The 16,108-nt window shown below is 27.0% G+C and overlaps 1 protein-coding gene across 4 annotated transcripts in view; it reads left to right on the forward strand.

Annotated features, from left to right (window-relative positions):
• The window catches only part of LOC117178329 (serine/threonine-protein kinase PAK 3), a 61,543-nt gene extending 45,864 nt beyond the window's left edge, over nt 1–15,679 (forward strand). For all 4 annotated transcript variants that reach the window (XM_033369735.1, XM_033369737.1, XM_033369738.1 and 1 more), the window contains 3 exons: nt 3,375–4,142; nt 8,745–8,963; nt 14,981–15,679. In XM_033369735.1, the coding sequence (XP_033225626.1) occupies nt 3,375–4,142; nt 8,745–8,963; nt 14,981–15,064 (1,071 nt within the window). In that variant the 3' untranslated portion in view covers nt 15,065–15,679. The remainder of the gene's footprint in view (nt 1–3,374; nt 4,143–8,744; nt 8,964–14,980) is intronic.
• Nucleotides 15,680–16,108: the final 429 nt, after the last annotated feature.

Genomic DNA, 16,108 nt, shown 5'->3' on the forward strand with positions numbered 1-16,108 from the left:
CATTGGAAGGTCAAATCGAGAGAAAACGGTAAAAAAAATCCAAAAAAATACGTTATAGGTTTTTGGAGTCGCTAATTACGAATTTGGCATCCGTTGAACTCTGTCGCTTCAGGTTCAAGGTCATTTGAAAGTCAAATCGATAAAAACCGGTAAAAAAATTTAAAAAAATATGTTATAGGTTTTTGGGGTCGCTGATTATGAACTTGGTGTCCGCTGACCTTTATAGCGTCAGGTTCAAGGTCATGGGAAGGTCAAATCGATAAAAAACGCTAAAAAAAATTTAAAAAATATGTTATAGGTTTTCGCGGTCGTTGATTACGAATCTGCCATCCATTGACCTCTGTCGCATCAAATGACCTTCAAATGACCTTCAAATGACCTTCAAATGACCTTGAACCTGAAGCGATAGAGTTCAACGAATGCCAGATTCGTAATTAGCGACTCCAAAAACCTGTAACGTATTTTTTTGTATTTTTTACCGTTTTCTCTCGATTTGACCTTCCAATGACCTTGAACCTGACGCGATAAAAGTCAAAGGACGCCAGATTTGTATTCGGCGACCCCGAAAACCATAGTAAACCCGAGCTAACCTCAGAATACATGTTTAAGAGTGTCAAATCTCTCGAAAATACAGTTGGTGGGTAGTGGTGTTTCCTATATTTTTTTTATAATGAAAATTGAACGATGTAATTTTTGGATAGAAAGTAAACTTTTATAGTCTAAAAATCCAACTATTTCATTGGCAATTCGTCTTTTTTAGTATAAAATTAATCTTTTTGGTTAAAAATCCAAGTATTTGGTCTAAGTTGAACTTCTTTATAATTTTTTTTTCAAATTGAAAATTCATAATTTCAGTTGAGGATTTAACTTTCTTGCGGGAAATTCTTTTTTTTTAATTAAAAATGATTTTTTTTTTAAATTAAACTTATTCCACATTTAGTTAAAAAGTGATCTTAAATTGATTTTTTTGGATAAAAATTCAGCTTTTGTAGTAAATTCTTCCTTTCAACTTCAAAATTCGAGAACTTGGTAGAAAACTCGTTTTGTGCCGGTTAAACTATTTTTTGTTTATGAAAATTGAATTTCTTATTTTTCTTGTAAATTTTACAGATATTATAAATAAGTAACAAAAGTTTTTGTAGACGTAGCTCTTTTCTAAATGTGCAAAGTGCCGTTCTTTGCGAGAAAAATTCAAAAATTCTATTCATGAAGAAAAATTCTCCAGTGGTGACTTTTAGAAAAAACCCCGCCATTTTGTTAATTTTTTAACCTTTTCAAATTCTCGGGAGAATTTTGAAATAAGTTGATAACTTTTATACCAAAATCTGGAAATAAAGTCAAAATACCTCATTAAGGTTAAAAATTATGAAATTTCAAAAAAAAAAAAAAAATTCAACAAACTAACATCAAATACGAATGCATTAGTAGACTTTTTTTTCTTAAATTTAAAAAAAAAAACATATATTACCTAACTTAGAGGTGTAATTAAATTTAGGTAATTATTTGAGATATTTAAAAAAAATATTCAGAAAATAAAAGTGTCTAAAAATCCCAGATTACTTAATCAATACCACACTATTAACTATTTTACACTTTTTTGAAACAATAACACTATTTTTCTACCATTTCGAAAAAAATTACATGAAATACACTATTTTCAAATAAAAAAGTCCATTTTTCAACTAAACAAAATAATTTTCAACAAAACGCATAAACTTTTATCCAAATAGTTGAATTTTCAGCTAAGATCAATTTCTATAAAAAAGGCGAATTTTTAACAAATTACATACATTTTTTACTAAACAGTTTGAATAATTGATGTGATGGTAGTATAAATTTTACTTAATTATTTTATCATGCTATTTTTTCATTAAATTTTTTCTGAATAAATTTAATCGTATCAACAATTTAAAATTCTACAATTTCATCAGCTTTGGCTTTAAAACATTCAATTTAGTTTACAGTTAACAATTTTAAAACCTGAATCACTTTGAACTGAAAATTATTTTTATTTATAAGTTAAAATTTTCAAATAATTTAATTTTGGACGCAATAATATTAGCTTTGAATATTTCATGATAAAATGTTCATAATTCTAATTTACAAGTGTTTCTATTTTTAACGTTTGAAATTATTTAATATTCGAAATTTTAATCTGAAATAATTATATTTAGAGATTCTTCAATTGAAAAATAAAATATTAAAATTTGGATGCTTTCAATTTATTAGGCATTACTTATTTTTAATAAAGAAATTGATAAGTTTACAAATGGAATTTTTTAAACACAAATCGCCTCGAATTTAAAATTATTTTTATTTAAAAGTTAAATTTTTAAAATAATTCCATTTTGAACGGTTTAATTAGCTTTGAATTTTGTAATGATAAAATTTCATACAAGATTTGCATTAATAATGTTGCAAAAATTCATTTAGAAACAACTATCCGCAATTAGTTAGTTTAAAATTTTTAATAATTTAAAGTTAAAACCAAGTCCTTTTATTACGTTAAGACTTTAAGTTGCACCAGAAAAAAGGTCCTCCAGGATCAACTTTCAGAACCGAGCCCTTCCAACTGAGATTTTTTTTCTGTGCGGTCATAAATTTTATCTCAGTTTCCCGTCGAAAAAAATTGGTTGATCTTCAAAAAGGTTGAGCCATCCTGGGTCACGCTGCACCTGTGGATTGTGGAGACCCCTGGTCTAGCATTATTCAAAGAATTTTTGGACCGTCTAGACTCTAGTCTATCTAGTCATCTATAATCACTAGAGTAGGGTGCACCCCAAAGGAGCGCGAGCTACCTGCGATCCTTCCCCTTCCCTGCGCTCCGGCAATCTCGGCGACTAAGCGCGTCAAGTCAGGTGTGAGGGGTAAGGGTCCCACTGGAAGGGGAAGGATCGCAGGTAGCTCGCGCTCCTTTGGTCATCGCCCCTAGAGTAGTGTATATATCCATATTGTTTTCAAGTAGGAGGAGCATTCAGCAAACAAGAGAGATCCGTTTTGGCTCAATTCGGGTCCGAAATAAATGGGGCCCTCCGATGCTTAGGTCAAACACTGACCACCGGCTCAATTCGGGTGCACCGCAGGCTCCTCCTGCCCCTGGCAGGACTACAAGGTCTAATAGTCCCCAGGGGAGGGTTAAAATCAAAGTTTGGAAGGATACATTTTTTTTCGAAAAATGGTGAAATTCTTGGTCAAAAAATAAATTTCCGGTCCAGCGACCACCCTGAATAAAATAGCTCTTATGCTCAAGCACAAAGTTGGTATCTCTATCGAACTTTTAAATTTAATTGGGATTTATTTCTTTGATTAAAAAATGACCGCCCTGTAATCTAGCCTCTACACTATTTCCCTAAACCCAATTTTCTTGTCAATAGTACACGAAGCCTATTGAAGAAGAACCTCTTCCACCACTTCCAACGTCGATCAGTTCGCCTCAACGGAATGGAACACCCCAGCAGCCAAATCAGACGTCTCTCGATAAAAATAAGAATCAGGCAACCCCGATTGATCAGTCGCGACCAGCTCAAAGTGAAAAGGCGCGAAAGAAGAAAATGTCGGACGACGAGACCCTGGAAAAGTTGCGAACGATTGTGAGTGTTGGCGATCCGATAAGAAAGTATACGAAGATGGAGAAAATTGGACAGGGTGCATCGGGCACCGTTTACACGGCAATTGAGACCTCGACCGGCATGGAGGTGGCCATCAAGCAAATGAATCTTTCGCAGCAGCCGAAGAAGGAGCTGATAATCAATGAAATATTGGTGATGCGGGAGAACAAGCATCCGAATGTTGTCAATTATTTGGACAGCTATCTGGTGGGTGAGGAATTGTGGGTGGTGATGGAATATCTGCCGGGCGGTAGTTTGACTGATGTTGTCACTGAGACTTGCATGGACGAGGGACAGATTGCCGCTGTCTGTCGAGAAGTTCTCCAGGCCCTCGAGTTTCTCCACTGCAATCAAGTCATTCACAGGGACATCAAGTCGGACAATATTCTTCTCGGCTTGGATGGCGGTGTCAAGTTGACGGATTTTGGATTTTGCGCGCAGATCTCGCCTGAACAGAGCAAGAGGACGACGATGGTGGGAACTCCGTACTGGATGGCGCCGGAAGTTGTCACGCGTAAGCAGTATGGACCCAAGGTATGTTTTCTATTTCAACTTTTTCGTTATAAATTCATATTTTTAGGTTGAAATTTCAACTGCTTTGTAGAAAATTAATTAATTTTTTTTTTTTTTTTGGTTGGAAATTCAACTTTTTTTAATGAGCATTCGTCTTTCTAGATAGAAAATTCATATTTTTTGGTGGAATAATAATTTTTTTATCAAAAATTCGACTGCTTTGTAGAAAATTTATATTTTTGGTGAAAAAATTATCTATTATGGTAGAAATTAAATTTGTTTGTTTGTTAAAAATGCAACTGTGGGATTAAAAATGAATCTATTCTGTTTAAGGATTCAACTGTTTTGTTGAAAATACGGCTTTTTTGGTTGAGAGTTGAACTTTGTTGTAAAAAATTCATTTTTTTTTTGTTTGTTGAAGATTCATAATTTTAGTTAAAGCATAATCTCTTTGGTGGCGAATTTAATTATTTTGTTGAAGATTTGTTGTGTTTTGGAACATTAATTTTTTTAACTAAAAATTCAACTATTTCAGTTTTGAAAGGGAATTAATGTATTTCGTTAAAAAAAATTATTTTTTTTTAGAAAATTATTCCTTTTGGTTAAATATTCATCTTTTTGGTTAAAAATGCAACTATTTAGTTTGAAAATGTTCTATTTTAATTTTGGAATCATTCTAATATAATTTTTTTACATTTTTCCGTAGGAATTTACCTTTTTTTCTTGAAAATTCAACTGATTGCATTTAAAAGCTAAACTCTACTGTTAAAGAATTAATTTTGCTGTTGGAAGATTCATTTTAATTGAAAACTTATCTCTTAAAAAAATGTAACTATTTTATTGAAAATCAAATTTTAAACTAAAAATTTAACTTCCAGTAGAAAATTTAACTATTTTTCTGAAAATCCGTTAAGTTGTTGTCAAGAATTAGTTTTTTAACGGAAAATTCAACTATTTGGTGGGAAATTTACATTTTTTATTTATAAATTAACCTATTTTTTTAATGTATGCCATCTGTAGAAAATTCGTCTTTTTGTAGTTCGAAATTTAACAATTTGGATTTTAATTTGTCTTTTTTAATTGAAAATTCAATTATTTTGCTGAATATTAACTTATTTTGCTTTCAAAAAAAACTTTGCTAGAAAATCTACTTTCTTTGGTAGAAAATGATTTTTTTTCTTTCAAATTTCATCTCATTCAATTCAAAAATTCTTCTCTTTGGTTGAAAATTCAAGTATTCTAGATAAATATTTATCATTTTAGTTGAAAATTCATATTTCAGGTTAGAAATAGATTTAGTTGATTAAAAAATAATGATATTTGTTATAAATAATTTTTTTTTTTATTGAAAATTGAAAATAATTTTTTTCTTAAACTGAAAATACTATTCCACTGGAATTCTCCGTAATTTTAGTTAAAATTGTGTTAAAACTTAAATTAAAGTTAAAACTTAATTATTTAAATTTTGGTTGACAATATACATTTTTCAGTAAAAACTTTTTTTTTTAAGTTCAACTGTTTTAGGTGAAGATACATTGTTTTAGAGAAAAAGTCTTTTTTTTGTTTAAACTTAAACTATTCCAGTTGAGGATTCATAATTTTAGTTAAAAAATCATTAGTAAAATCTATTTTTTTACTAAAAATGAAACTGTTCTATTTTTTGTTGAAAATCTATTATTTTCTTGTTTAAAATTCAACTATGTGGTTGAATATTTGTCTTCTTTAATTGAGAATTCAACTACTTCGTTAAAATGTATGTATTTTGTTGATAAATTGTAATGTTTTGGTAGAAAATTGATCTTTAAAAAAAAATTTATTGTTTAGAAATTCATCTTTTGGTTGGAAATTCAATTATTCCCATTCAATGTTCGCAATTTTAGTTAGAAATTCATCTTTTTGCTTTCAAATTCAACTATATTCCAGTTGAAGATTCATAATTTTATTTTAAAAATAATTTATTTTGCAATTTGTTGTTCAGTTGTGTTAAAGTTGCATTTTCCCTTAAAAAGTCATCTTTTATGGTCGAAAGTTAAATTTTTTTTTGATAAATATTCATTTACTAGATACAAAATTCACCTTTCCGATTGACAATTAACATTTTTTGGTTGAAAATTATTTTTTTTGTCGAAAATTCGATTTTAATTTTTTGATGGAAAATTAAGCTTCTTGGTTGGAAATTCAAATTGGGTTCAAAATTCAGCTATTATGGTAGAAATTAAAATTTTTGTTTGTTAAAAATGCAACTGTGTGATTAAAAATTAATTAATTTTTGTTTAAGGATTCAACTGTTTTGTTGATAATGTGATTTTTTGTTGGCAGATTAACTCTTTCATAAAAAATTTTTTTTTTTTTTTTTTTTGAGGATTCATCATTTTAGTTCAAACATATTCTCCTTGGTGGCAAATTTAATTATTTTGTTGAAGATTTGTTGTTTTTTGGTTGAAAATGTTGTTTTTTTAACTAAAAATTTAACCATTTCATTTTTGGAATAAAATTGATCTTTTATTTGAACTATTTCGATGAAAATTAATGTATTTCGTTAAAAATGCATCTTTTTTGGTAGAAAATTATTCTTCTTGTTTAAATATTCATCTTTTTGGTTGAAAATTCAACTATTTGGTTCGAAATTGATCTATTTTGTTAAAAAAAAACTACTATTTGGTTGAAAATTAATCTATTTTGTTTGATGATTTAACTATTTTGTTGAACATTTTTATTTTTTAGTGGAAAATCCAACTGCTTGATTCAAAATTGAACTATTTCGTTAAACATTCTTTTTTTTGTTGAAAATTCGGAATTTTGGGTTTAAAATTCATCTCTTTTGGTAGGAATTTATACTTTTTTTGTTTAAAAGTGAAACTTTTTGTTTAAAATTGTATCTGTTTTGGTTAAGAATTTAACAACTTTGTTGAAAATTCCTAGTTTTGGTTGAATTTAACTACGTTGTGAAAAATTCTTTTTTTGGTTGAAGATTCATCATATTATTGGTTAAAAAATAAATTATTTTATTTAAAGCTCATCTATTTTGTTAGAAATTTACTATTTGTTGTTTTAAAATGCAACTCTTCTGTTGAAAATTGTTTTTTTTTTTTTTTTGGTGGCTGTAAAAAAGCGCGATAAAATATTAATTTTTTAGGTTGGAGAATCATAATTTTAGTTGAAACAATTTTTTGTGTAAAAATTAAACTATTTGGTTTAAAACTGATCTATTTTGGTATAAATTTAATATTTTTTGGCTAAAAATGCAAGTTTTCGGTTGAGGACTTAACCATTTTGTTGAACATTCTTTTCTTGTTGTTATTAAAAACTAAACTATTTGCATAAAAATTGAACTAATTTGTTAAAAATTATTTTGTTTGAAAATCAATTTCTTTGGTTAAAAATTAAGTTCTTTGGTTAAATATGTAACTGTTTTGTTGAAAATTCATCTCATTTGGTTGATAATTTAACTATTTTATATAAAATTCGTTTTTTATTTAGCAAATTTTTTAAACTGTAAAGTAAACTTCCATTTTTAGTTGAAACTTGAATAATTTATTTGAAAATTCATGTATTTTTTTGAAAGTTCGTCAATCTTTGTAGAAAATGAATCTTCTTGGTTAAAAATTATCTTTTTTTTTGTTTGTTGGAAATTCTTTTTTTTTTTGCTTTGAAAAATCATCTCTATTAGTAGAAGGTTCTTCTTCTTTTTTGTTTAAAATGTAATGGAGTAGATAAAAATTAATTTGCTTGGAATAATCTTAACTACTTTGTTTAAAACAAAATATAAAATAAATAAATAAAGTGAAATAAAATAATAATTTGGTTGGAAATTCAACTACTAAGATAAAAGTTGAAATTTCTATTGAAAATTCACCTCTTATAGTAGATTTTTTTTCCTTTTTTGGTTAAAAATGTAACTTTTGATGGACGTTCGTATCTTTTAGTTGAATTTAATTGTTTTTCCATTTAGAATTAAAATATTCATATTCATCAACTATTTTTTTCATTTTATTTTTTTTAAACTTTCTTTAATTGGAAATTCATGTATTTTGTTGAGAGTTCGTCTATGTTAGCAGAAAATTTATTATCTAAGTTCAAAATGATCCTCTTTTTTTATTGAAAATTCATCTCTCTTGGTTAAAAAATCAAGTATTTGGTTGAAAATGCAATATATTTCGACTCTGAATTCTTAGGAAATCAAAGCGTTTCATCATGAATTCAATACGGAATCTACATTAATTTTTTTAAAAAAGAATTTATTGCCCTATTTTTGATCGAAAATCACCCTATTCGCCGCTTTCAAGAGGATTTTGATCTTTGAAACACTCGTGCGATTTGGTTTGTTTGCAATGTTAATATTAATTATTTAATATATTGAATATATAATAAACAACTAGCATATATCACACATATTTAATATATGTGGGAATAATCCGCTGCAGTTGCGTTTGCATAAATGCCAAGAAAATGAAAAAACTTAGGGTGCGAATTCGCACCAGTGTACCGTTTGTGGGTTAAGTTGCGAGTATAAGACAAATAGTAGCCTTTTTCTTCTATTTAGATTACATAGAGCGATACCCTCTATGAGCAACCTGTCGCACGATAACTCTATTTTAATCTTGAAAATTTATTGATCCAAAGGTCGACATATGGTCCTTGGGTATAATGGCCATCGAAATGATAGAAGGAGAGCCACCCTATTTAAACGAAAATCCTCTGAAAGCGCTCTATTTGATTGCGACGAATGGAAAACCCGAAATTAAGGAGAAGGAGAAGTTATCTGGAATTTTTCAAGACTTTTTAGACCAATGTTTGGAAGTTGAAGTCGAAAGACGCTCCTCAGCTTCTGAATTACTCAAGGTAAATAAATATCGATATCTGCATGTTGAAAAAAAAAACCTCTCGTTGCGTATATATTACTCGGTGCTTTAGTATTTAATTTATCATTATTTTAATAGTTATATTTCATTCTTTTTGAATTTACAATGAATTTCTTTGAATTAATATTTATTCTTTTGAATACCTTGAAATTCTTTTAAACTCTTCTAAATTGTTTAACATCGTTAAAATCATTTCCATTCCTATGAATTTCTGGAATTTTTCTAAATTCCCTGAATTTCCTAAATACCTTGAATTATCTGAATTCCTTGATTTTTATCAATTCTTTGATTCCTTCCAAAGAATTGAAAATAATTCAATTAATTTAGAAGAAATGCAGAAAACTATGAAATTCAGAAAACTACCGGAGTTAATATATTTCCCAAAGTTCATAGAGTTTCTTGAATTCGTGAGATTCTTGTAATTCAAAATAATGAAAATCATAAAGAAAATTAAAAATAATTCAATTAATTTAGAAAAATGATGATCATTAAGAGAATTTAGAAGAAATACAGAGAATTCAAGGAATTTAGAAAATTTAAGTAATTCGATTAATTCAGAGAATTATGAAATTAAATAATTCCCGGTGTTTATAAAACTCCCAGAGTACATAGAGTTCCTTGAATTCAAGGAATGCAAGTTATTCAGGAAATTCTCGGAGTTCATGGAATTCCTTGGTTTGGTGAAATTCTTGCAATTAAACATAATGAAAATCATACAGAGAATTCAGAAAAATTTAATTAAATTAAAAGAAATTCAAAGAAATCCCGGATGTTATAGAGTTCCTTGAATTCAAGGGATTCAATCAATTCAGGAAATTCAAGGAATTCTCGGAGTTTATGGAATTCCTTGAATTGGTGGAATCCTTGCGATTCTAAATAATGCAAGGCATACCGAGAATTTAAAAGAATTAAATCAAATTAGAAGAAATACAGAGAATTCAAGGAATTTAGAAAGATACAAGTAATTCAAGTAATTCGGAGAATTATAAAATTCAGAAAACTCCCGAAGTTCATAGAATCCCTTGAATTTATGAAATTTTAGCAATTCAAAATCAGAAACATCAAAATAATTCAATTAATTTAGAATAAATTGAAAAAACTCCCGGAGTTTATATAGTTTCTTGAATTCAAGCAATTCAAGTAATTCAGGAAATTCTCGGTGTTCATGGAAATCCTTAAATTGGTGGAATTCTTGCAATTAAACATAATACAAATCATACAGGGAATTCAAAAGAATTTAATTAATTAGAAGCAATACGGAGAATTCAAGGAGTTTAGAAATACAAGTAATTCAAGGAATTCGGAGAATTATGAAATTTAGATAACTCCTGGAGTTTATAGAATTCCCAGAGTTCATAGAATTAATAGAATTCGTGCATTTCAAGGTATTCAATCATTTCAAGGAATTCAGGGAATTAAAGTAATTCGGGAAATTCACGGAATCAATGAAACTCCCGGAGTTCATGGAATTCCTCGAATTGATGAAATTCTTGCAATTCAAAATAATGAAAATCATACAGAAAATTCAAAAGAAATTAATTAATTAGAAAAAAATACAAAGAATTCAAGGAATTTAGAAAATACAAGTAATTCAAGGAATTTAGAATAAATACAGAGAATTCAAGGAGTTTAGAAGAAATACCAGAGAATTCAAGGAATTTAGAAAATTCAAGTAATTCACGTAATTCAAGTAATTCGGAGAATTTTTAGAATGATAAAATTCGAAAAACTCTCGGAGTTTATAGAACTCCTAGTGTTGATAGTGCCTTGAATACAGAGAATTTAAGGAATTGAATTCGGGAAATTCAAGAAATTCGGAAAAGTTTCGGAGTTCATAGAACTTTCTGTGTTTATAGAATCACTTTAATTCATACAATGCGTGGATTTTCTGGAATTCAAAATAATGCAAGGCATATTGAGAATTCAGAAGAATTCATTGAGTTTAGAAGAAATTTAAGGAATTCAGAGGATTCAATTAATATAGAAGAAATTCAAGGAATATAGAGAATTCAATTAATTAAAAAGAAATTCAAGGAATATATAGAATTTCGAAAATTCAAGTGTATTCTCGCAATTAAAAAAAAATGCAGAGAATTCAAGAAATTCAAGGAATTGAAGTAATTCAAGAAATTCGGAGGATTCAGAAAAACTCGGAGTTTACAAATCTCCCGTAGTTCATAGAACTCTCAGAGTTTACGGAATTCCTTGAATTCGTACAATTCCAGTAATTTGGCGAATTCAGAAGACGCCTAGAGTTGATAGAATTCCTTGAATTCGTACAATTTATGGGATTTGTGCAATTCAAAAGATTTCTAACCGCTCAAAAGAATTCAAGTGAAATCTTTTTGAAAACATTGAAATATTTTGAAATCTCTTACATCTTTTGAAATATTTTGAAATCTTTGTGTAATCTTTTAAATTTTTTCAGAATCTTTGAAATATTTATAAAATCTTCTAAAGTACTAAAAATTTGTTTTCAATTTCAATAAAATCTTTGAAATACTTCGGAAATCGTTTAGAAATTTTTTGCAATACTTTTGAATCTTTGTAATCTTTTGAAATGTTTGCAATGTTTGCAGTCTTTGTGAAAATTTTGCAATTGTTTAAAATTTGTGTAAAAATCTTTAAAATTTTTCTGGAATCTTTGCAAAATTATTGGAAGATTCTGAAATATTGTAAAATATATTGAAATCTTTAGAATCTATCAAATCTTTGTGCAATCTTTAAAACGTTTACGAAATTTTCGTGAAACGATTGAAATATTTATGAAATCTTTCGCAAATCTTTTTGAAAATGTTCTGGAATGTTTGCAAAATCATTGAGCGATTCTGAATCATTTTTAATTATTTTGAAATCTTCAGAATCTTTCAAGTCTTTGTGTAATCTTGTAAATTTTCCAATATATTTGTGAAACCTTTGAAATATTGATGAAATATTCTAAAATATTTTAAGATTTTAGTGAAACTATTGAATTATTTATGAAAGCTTTGAAAAATATTAGAAATCTTCTGATATATTTTGAAATCTTAGTGAAATTTTCTAAAATATTTTGATATTTAAAACAAAATGTTAATCATTGAATTGTTTGCAACCTTTTGAAATCTTTACAGAATATTTGTGAAATATTTTGAAATCCTTGTGAAATATTTGAAATTGTTTAAAGTCTTTGTGTTATCTTAAAATCGTTTAAATTTTTTATGAAATTGTTTAAATATGTATGAAATCTTTGGAAAATATGTGATATTTTTTTATCTTTTCTGAAATTTTTCTGAAATATTTGAAAAATCATAAAAAAGATTCTGAAATTTTTTTAATATTCGAAAATCATTGTAAATTTTGTTGAATGATTTTTAATCTTTTGAAATCTTTGATGATGGAATTTATTGAAATCTTTGGAATTTTAAAAATCTTTGTGAAATATTTGAAATATTTTGGAACTCTTTGTTAAATTTTCTGCAATATTTTGGAATTTTCGTAATCTTTTCAAATCTTTGAAATGATGAAATCTTTGAAATTGTTTAAAATCTGTGTGTTATCTTAACATTGTTAAAAATTGTTATGAATTATATGAGATATTTATGAAATCTTTGGAAAATATTTGAAATCTTTTGAATCTATTTTGAAATTTTTCTCAAATCTTTGCAAAATTATTAAAAGATTCTGAAATTTTTTGAAATATTTATAAATCTTTGGAATCTTTCTGTATCCTTTGAAATTTTTAAAATGTTTTAAATATTTTGAAATCCTGGCAAAACTTTGATGAAATACCTTGCAATCTTTGTGAAATTTATGTGAAATCTCTTACATTTTTCTGAAATCTGCAAAATTATTCAAAGATTGTAGAATGTTTGAAATCTTTGGAATCTTTTAAATTATTATGTAATCTTTAAAAATTTTACGAATTGTTTGCGAAACCTTTGAAATATTAATAAAATCTTTTGAAATTTTATTGAAATCTTTAAAATATTTCGATAATCTTTGTGAAAACTTCTGCAATATTTTGGAATTTTGTGTAATCTTTAAAAAAATTTTGGAATCTTTAATATCTTTATGCATCCTTTGACATTGTGGTGAAACCGTGGGGAAACATTTGAAATTATGAAATCTTTGTAAAATTGTTTAGAAATTTATTTTATATATTTTGGAATCTTTCGGAATTTTTGTGAAATTGTGTAAATTGTTTCGAAATCTATGTAACCTTTTAATTTTTTTGTTTGCAATCTTTTGAAATCTTTACAAGATCTTTGTGACATTTTTAAAATTATTTTTAAGAAATTCAAATCCTTTGCATTTTTTCCTTGTAATATTAATCAAATCTTTGGAAAATATTTTTAAATATTTCTAAATCTTAGGAATCTTGAATATCTTTGTGCACCCTTTGTTATTGTGGTGAAACCGTTGTGAAATATTTTAAATATTTATTAAATCTTTGTAAAATATTTTAAAAAATTTTTAATATTTTGAAATCTTTTGAAATTTTTGTGAAATTTAGTGAACTGTTTCGAAATCTATGTAACCTTTTTATTTATTTTTTTTTGCAATCTTTTGAAGTCTTTACAAAATATTTGTGGAATTTTCGTAATTATTTAAAAAGTCTCAAATCCTTTACATTTTTCATTTGAAATGTTAATGAAATCTTTGCAAAATATTTTTAATCTTCTGATATATTTTGAAATCTTTAAAAAATATTTGTGAAACCCTATGAAATATTTTGTAGTATTTGAAATATTCGAAATATTTTGGAAATCTTTGCGAAATTTTGAAATTTTTTAAACCTTTTTTTTAATCTTGGAAATGTTTTCATTCTTTTGAAATGTTTAAAATGGTTTAAAATCTTAGTGTTATCTTAAAATCATTTAAAGATTCTGAAATATTTTCAAATATTTCTAAATCTTTGGATTTATGAAATCTTTGTAAAATATTTTTAAAATTTTGATATACTTTAAAATCTTTTGGAATTTTCGTGAAATTTTGTGAATTGTTTCAAAATTTTGTTGAACTTTTTGTAATTATTTTAAAAAATTCAAAACCTTTAAATTTTTTCTTTGGAATATTAATGAAAGCTTTGTAAAATATTTTTAGTCTTTTGATATGTTTGGAAATTTCTCTGAAATCATTGCAAAATCATTTAAAAACTTTAAATAAATAAATAAATCTTCTAATATATTTTGAAATCTTTACAAAATCTTTGTGAAATACTTTGAAATATTTTATATTATTTGAAATATTTTGGAAATCTTTGACAAATTTTCTGCAATATTTTGAAATGTTTGTAAACTTTTTTTAAATCCTGGAAATGTTTTCAGTCTTTGGAAATCTTTGAAATTGTTTAAAATCTTAGTGTTATCATAAAATTGTTTAGAATTTTTGCGAATTGTCTCGAAATTTATGTTACCTTATAATTTTTTTGTTTGCAATATTTTGAAATTTTTTACAAAATCTTCGTTAAATTTTTGTAATTATTAAACAAAAATTCAAATCCATTAAATTTTTCCACTGAAATGTTAATGAAATCTTTGCAAAATATTAAAAAATTTCTGATATATTTTGAAATCTTTACAAGATCTTTGTGAAGTCCTTTGAAATATTTTGTAGTTTTTGAAATCTTCGAAATTGTGTAAAATTTTGGTGAAATATTTGAAATTTTTTTAAATCTTTGTGTAACCTTTGAAGCTTTTGCGAAATCTTTGTGATTTTTTTTTTTAATTTTTCGGAAATCATTGCGAAACTTTCTCAAGCATTTAAAAACCCTTGTAATCTTTTAAAATCTGTAAAATCTCAAGAAATATTTTGAAATTATTGAAATTATTTGCGAATTCTTTGGAATTTTTTTTTTTTTCAAAAAATAAAATCTCCAAATTCGATGTACACTAAAAGTTGAAAAATCGTCTCCCCGTTTGAAAATAAACACTAAAAAATAAAAATTGAAATCAAACTTCAATAAAAAGGATCTTATAGTCTTATTTCTTCTCTGAGCAATCTCCTTTTTTTTTGCAGCATCCGTTTCTGAAATTAGCAAGGCCACTAGCCTCGTTAACGCCATTGATAATGGCGGCGAAGGAGGCAGCAAAGGGTCATTAGAAGAATGAATGGACCGGCAGGACAGCGAAATGAGTACGATGTTGTCACACCAGTAAAGAAAAAAAAAAAAGAAAGAAAGAAAGAAAAACAAGAATTACCCTCCCAAACGGTAACGGCACAATAATTCAATAATTTATAACGATTAATAAATATCATATATTATAAATATATAAATATATAAATAGATACTAGATAGATCTTATCCGATACCGTCGGGTATCGAGACACAGTTTGAAAAAATAAATCGTTCAAATCTCTCATGTCTACCGATCAGAAACTCGTGCTCTCCATTAATCGCTCATTGTCTGACGAAAGGATTTTCAATTTTTACGACGAGTATAATTGAAAATTGAATTTTTCGAAAAGTAAAACAAACAAAAAAAATCAATAATGAGAAATGCCTTCAGTTCGGACGCCGACATGAGCGAGATTTTGACGATTGTTGGTCGGTTATTTTCTAAAGATAGGAAACGAGTATTACTGACTCCATGGAGAACGAGTTAGCAACGGATACACAACTACTCATAGCAAGAACCTTACTAGATAATACTGTAAGCGAAATATGAACACGTACATAAAAAGAAACAAACAAACAAAAAAAAAAAAAAAACACAACTATTCTAATATATATTATCATTCGAAATGTGTAAAGAAAATTATCTTTCAGTCAGACTTATCTATATTTTTCGAAACCGATTTGAGACATAAAAAAAAGCAATTGAACAATAGGTTCTTTTCCATCATTCATTGTGTGTAAAAACAAACAAACAAACAAAAAATGCCTAGCTCAAAAACCTGATTTACTCGTTCCACCGGTTTTAAAATTTCACCGTTCCCCAACTGAAAAAAAAAACAATTTCAATCGAAGGCAGCTTCCGTCGATTGTTAGCCTTATTTTATATTTGTATATTGTCGAAAGGTTGCGTGATTTTATTAATTAGTCGAAAACTAATTTATTTTTGTGTTTTATCGAGTTTTTATTTTCAATGAGAGGTCGTTTGCTGGGCTCTTGGGGGGGAAAGGAGAGATATTTTTAGTATTTTA

Source organism: Belonocnema kinseyi, chromosome 8, assembly GCF_010883055.1.
Source record: "Belonocnema kinseyi isolate 2016_QV_RU_SX_M_011 chromosome 8, B_treatae_v1, whole genome shotgun sequence".
NCBI classification, from domain to species: domain Eukaryota; kingdom Metazoa; phylum Arthropoda; class Insecta; order Hymenoptera; family Cynipidae; genus Belonocnema; species Belonocnema kinseyi.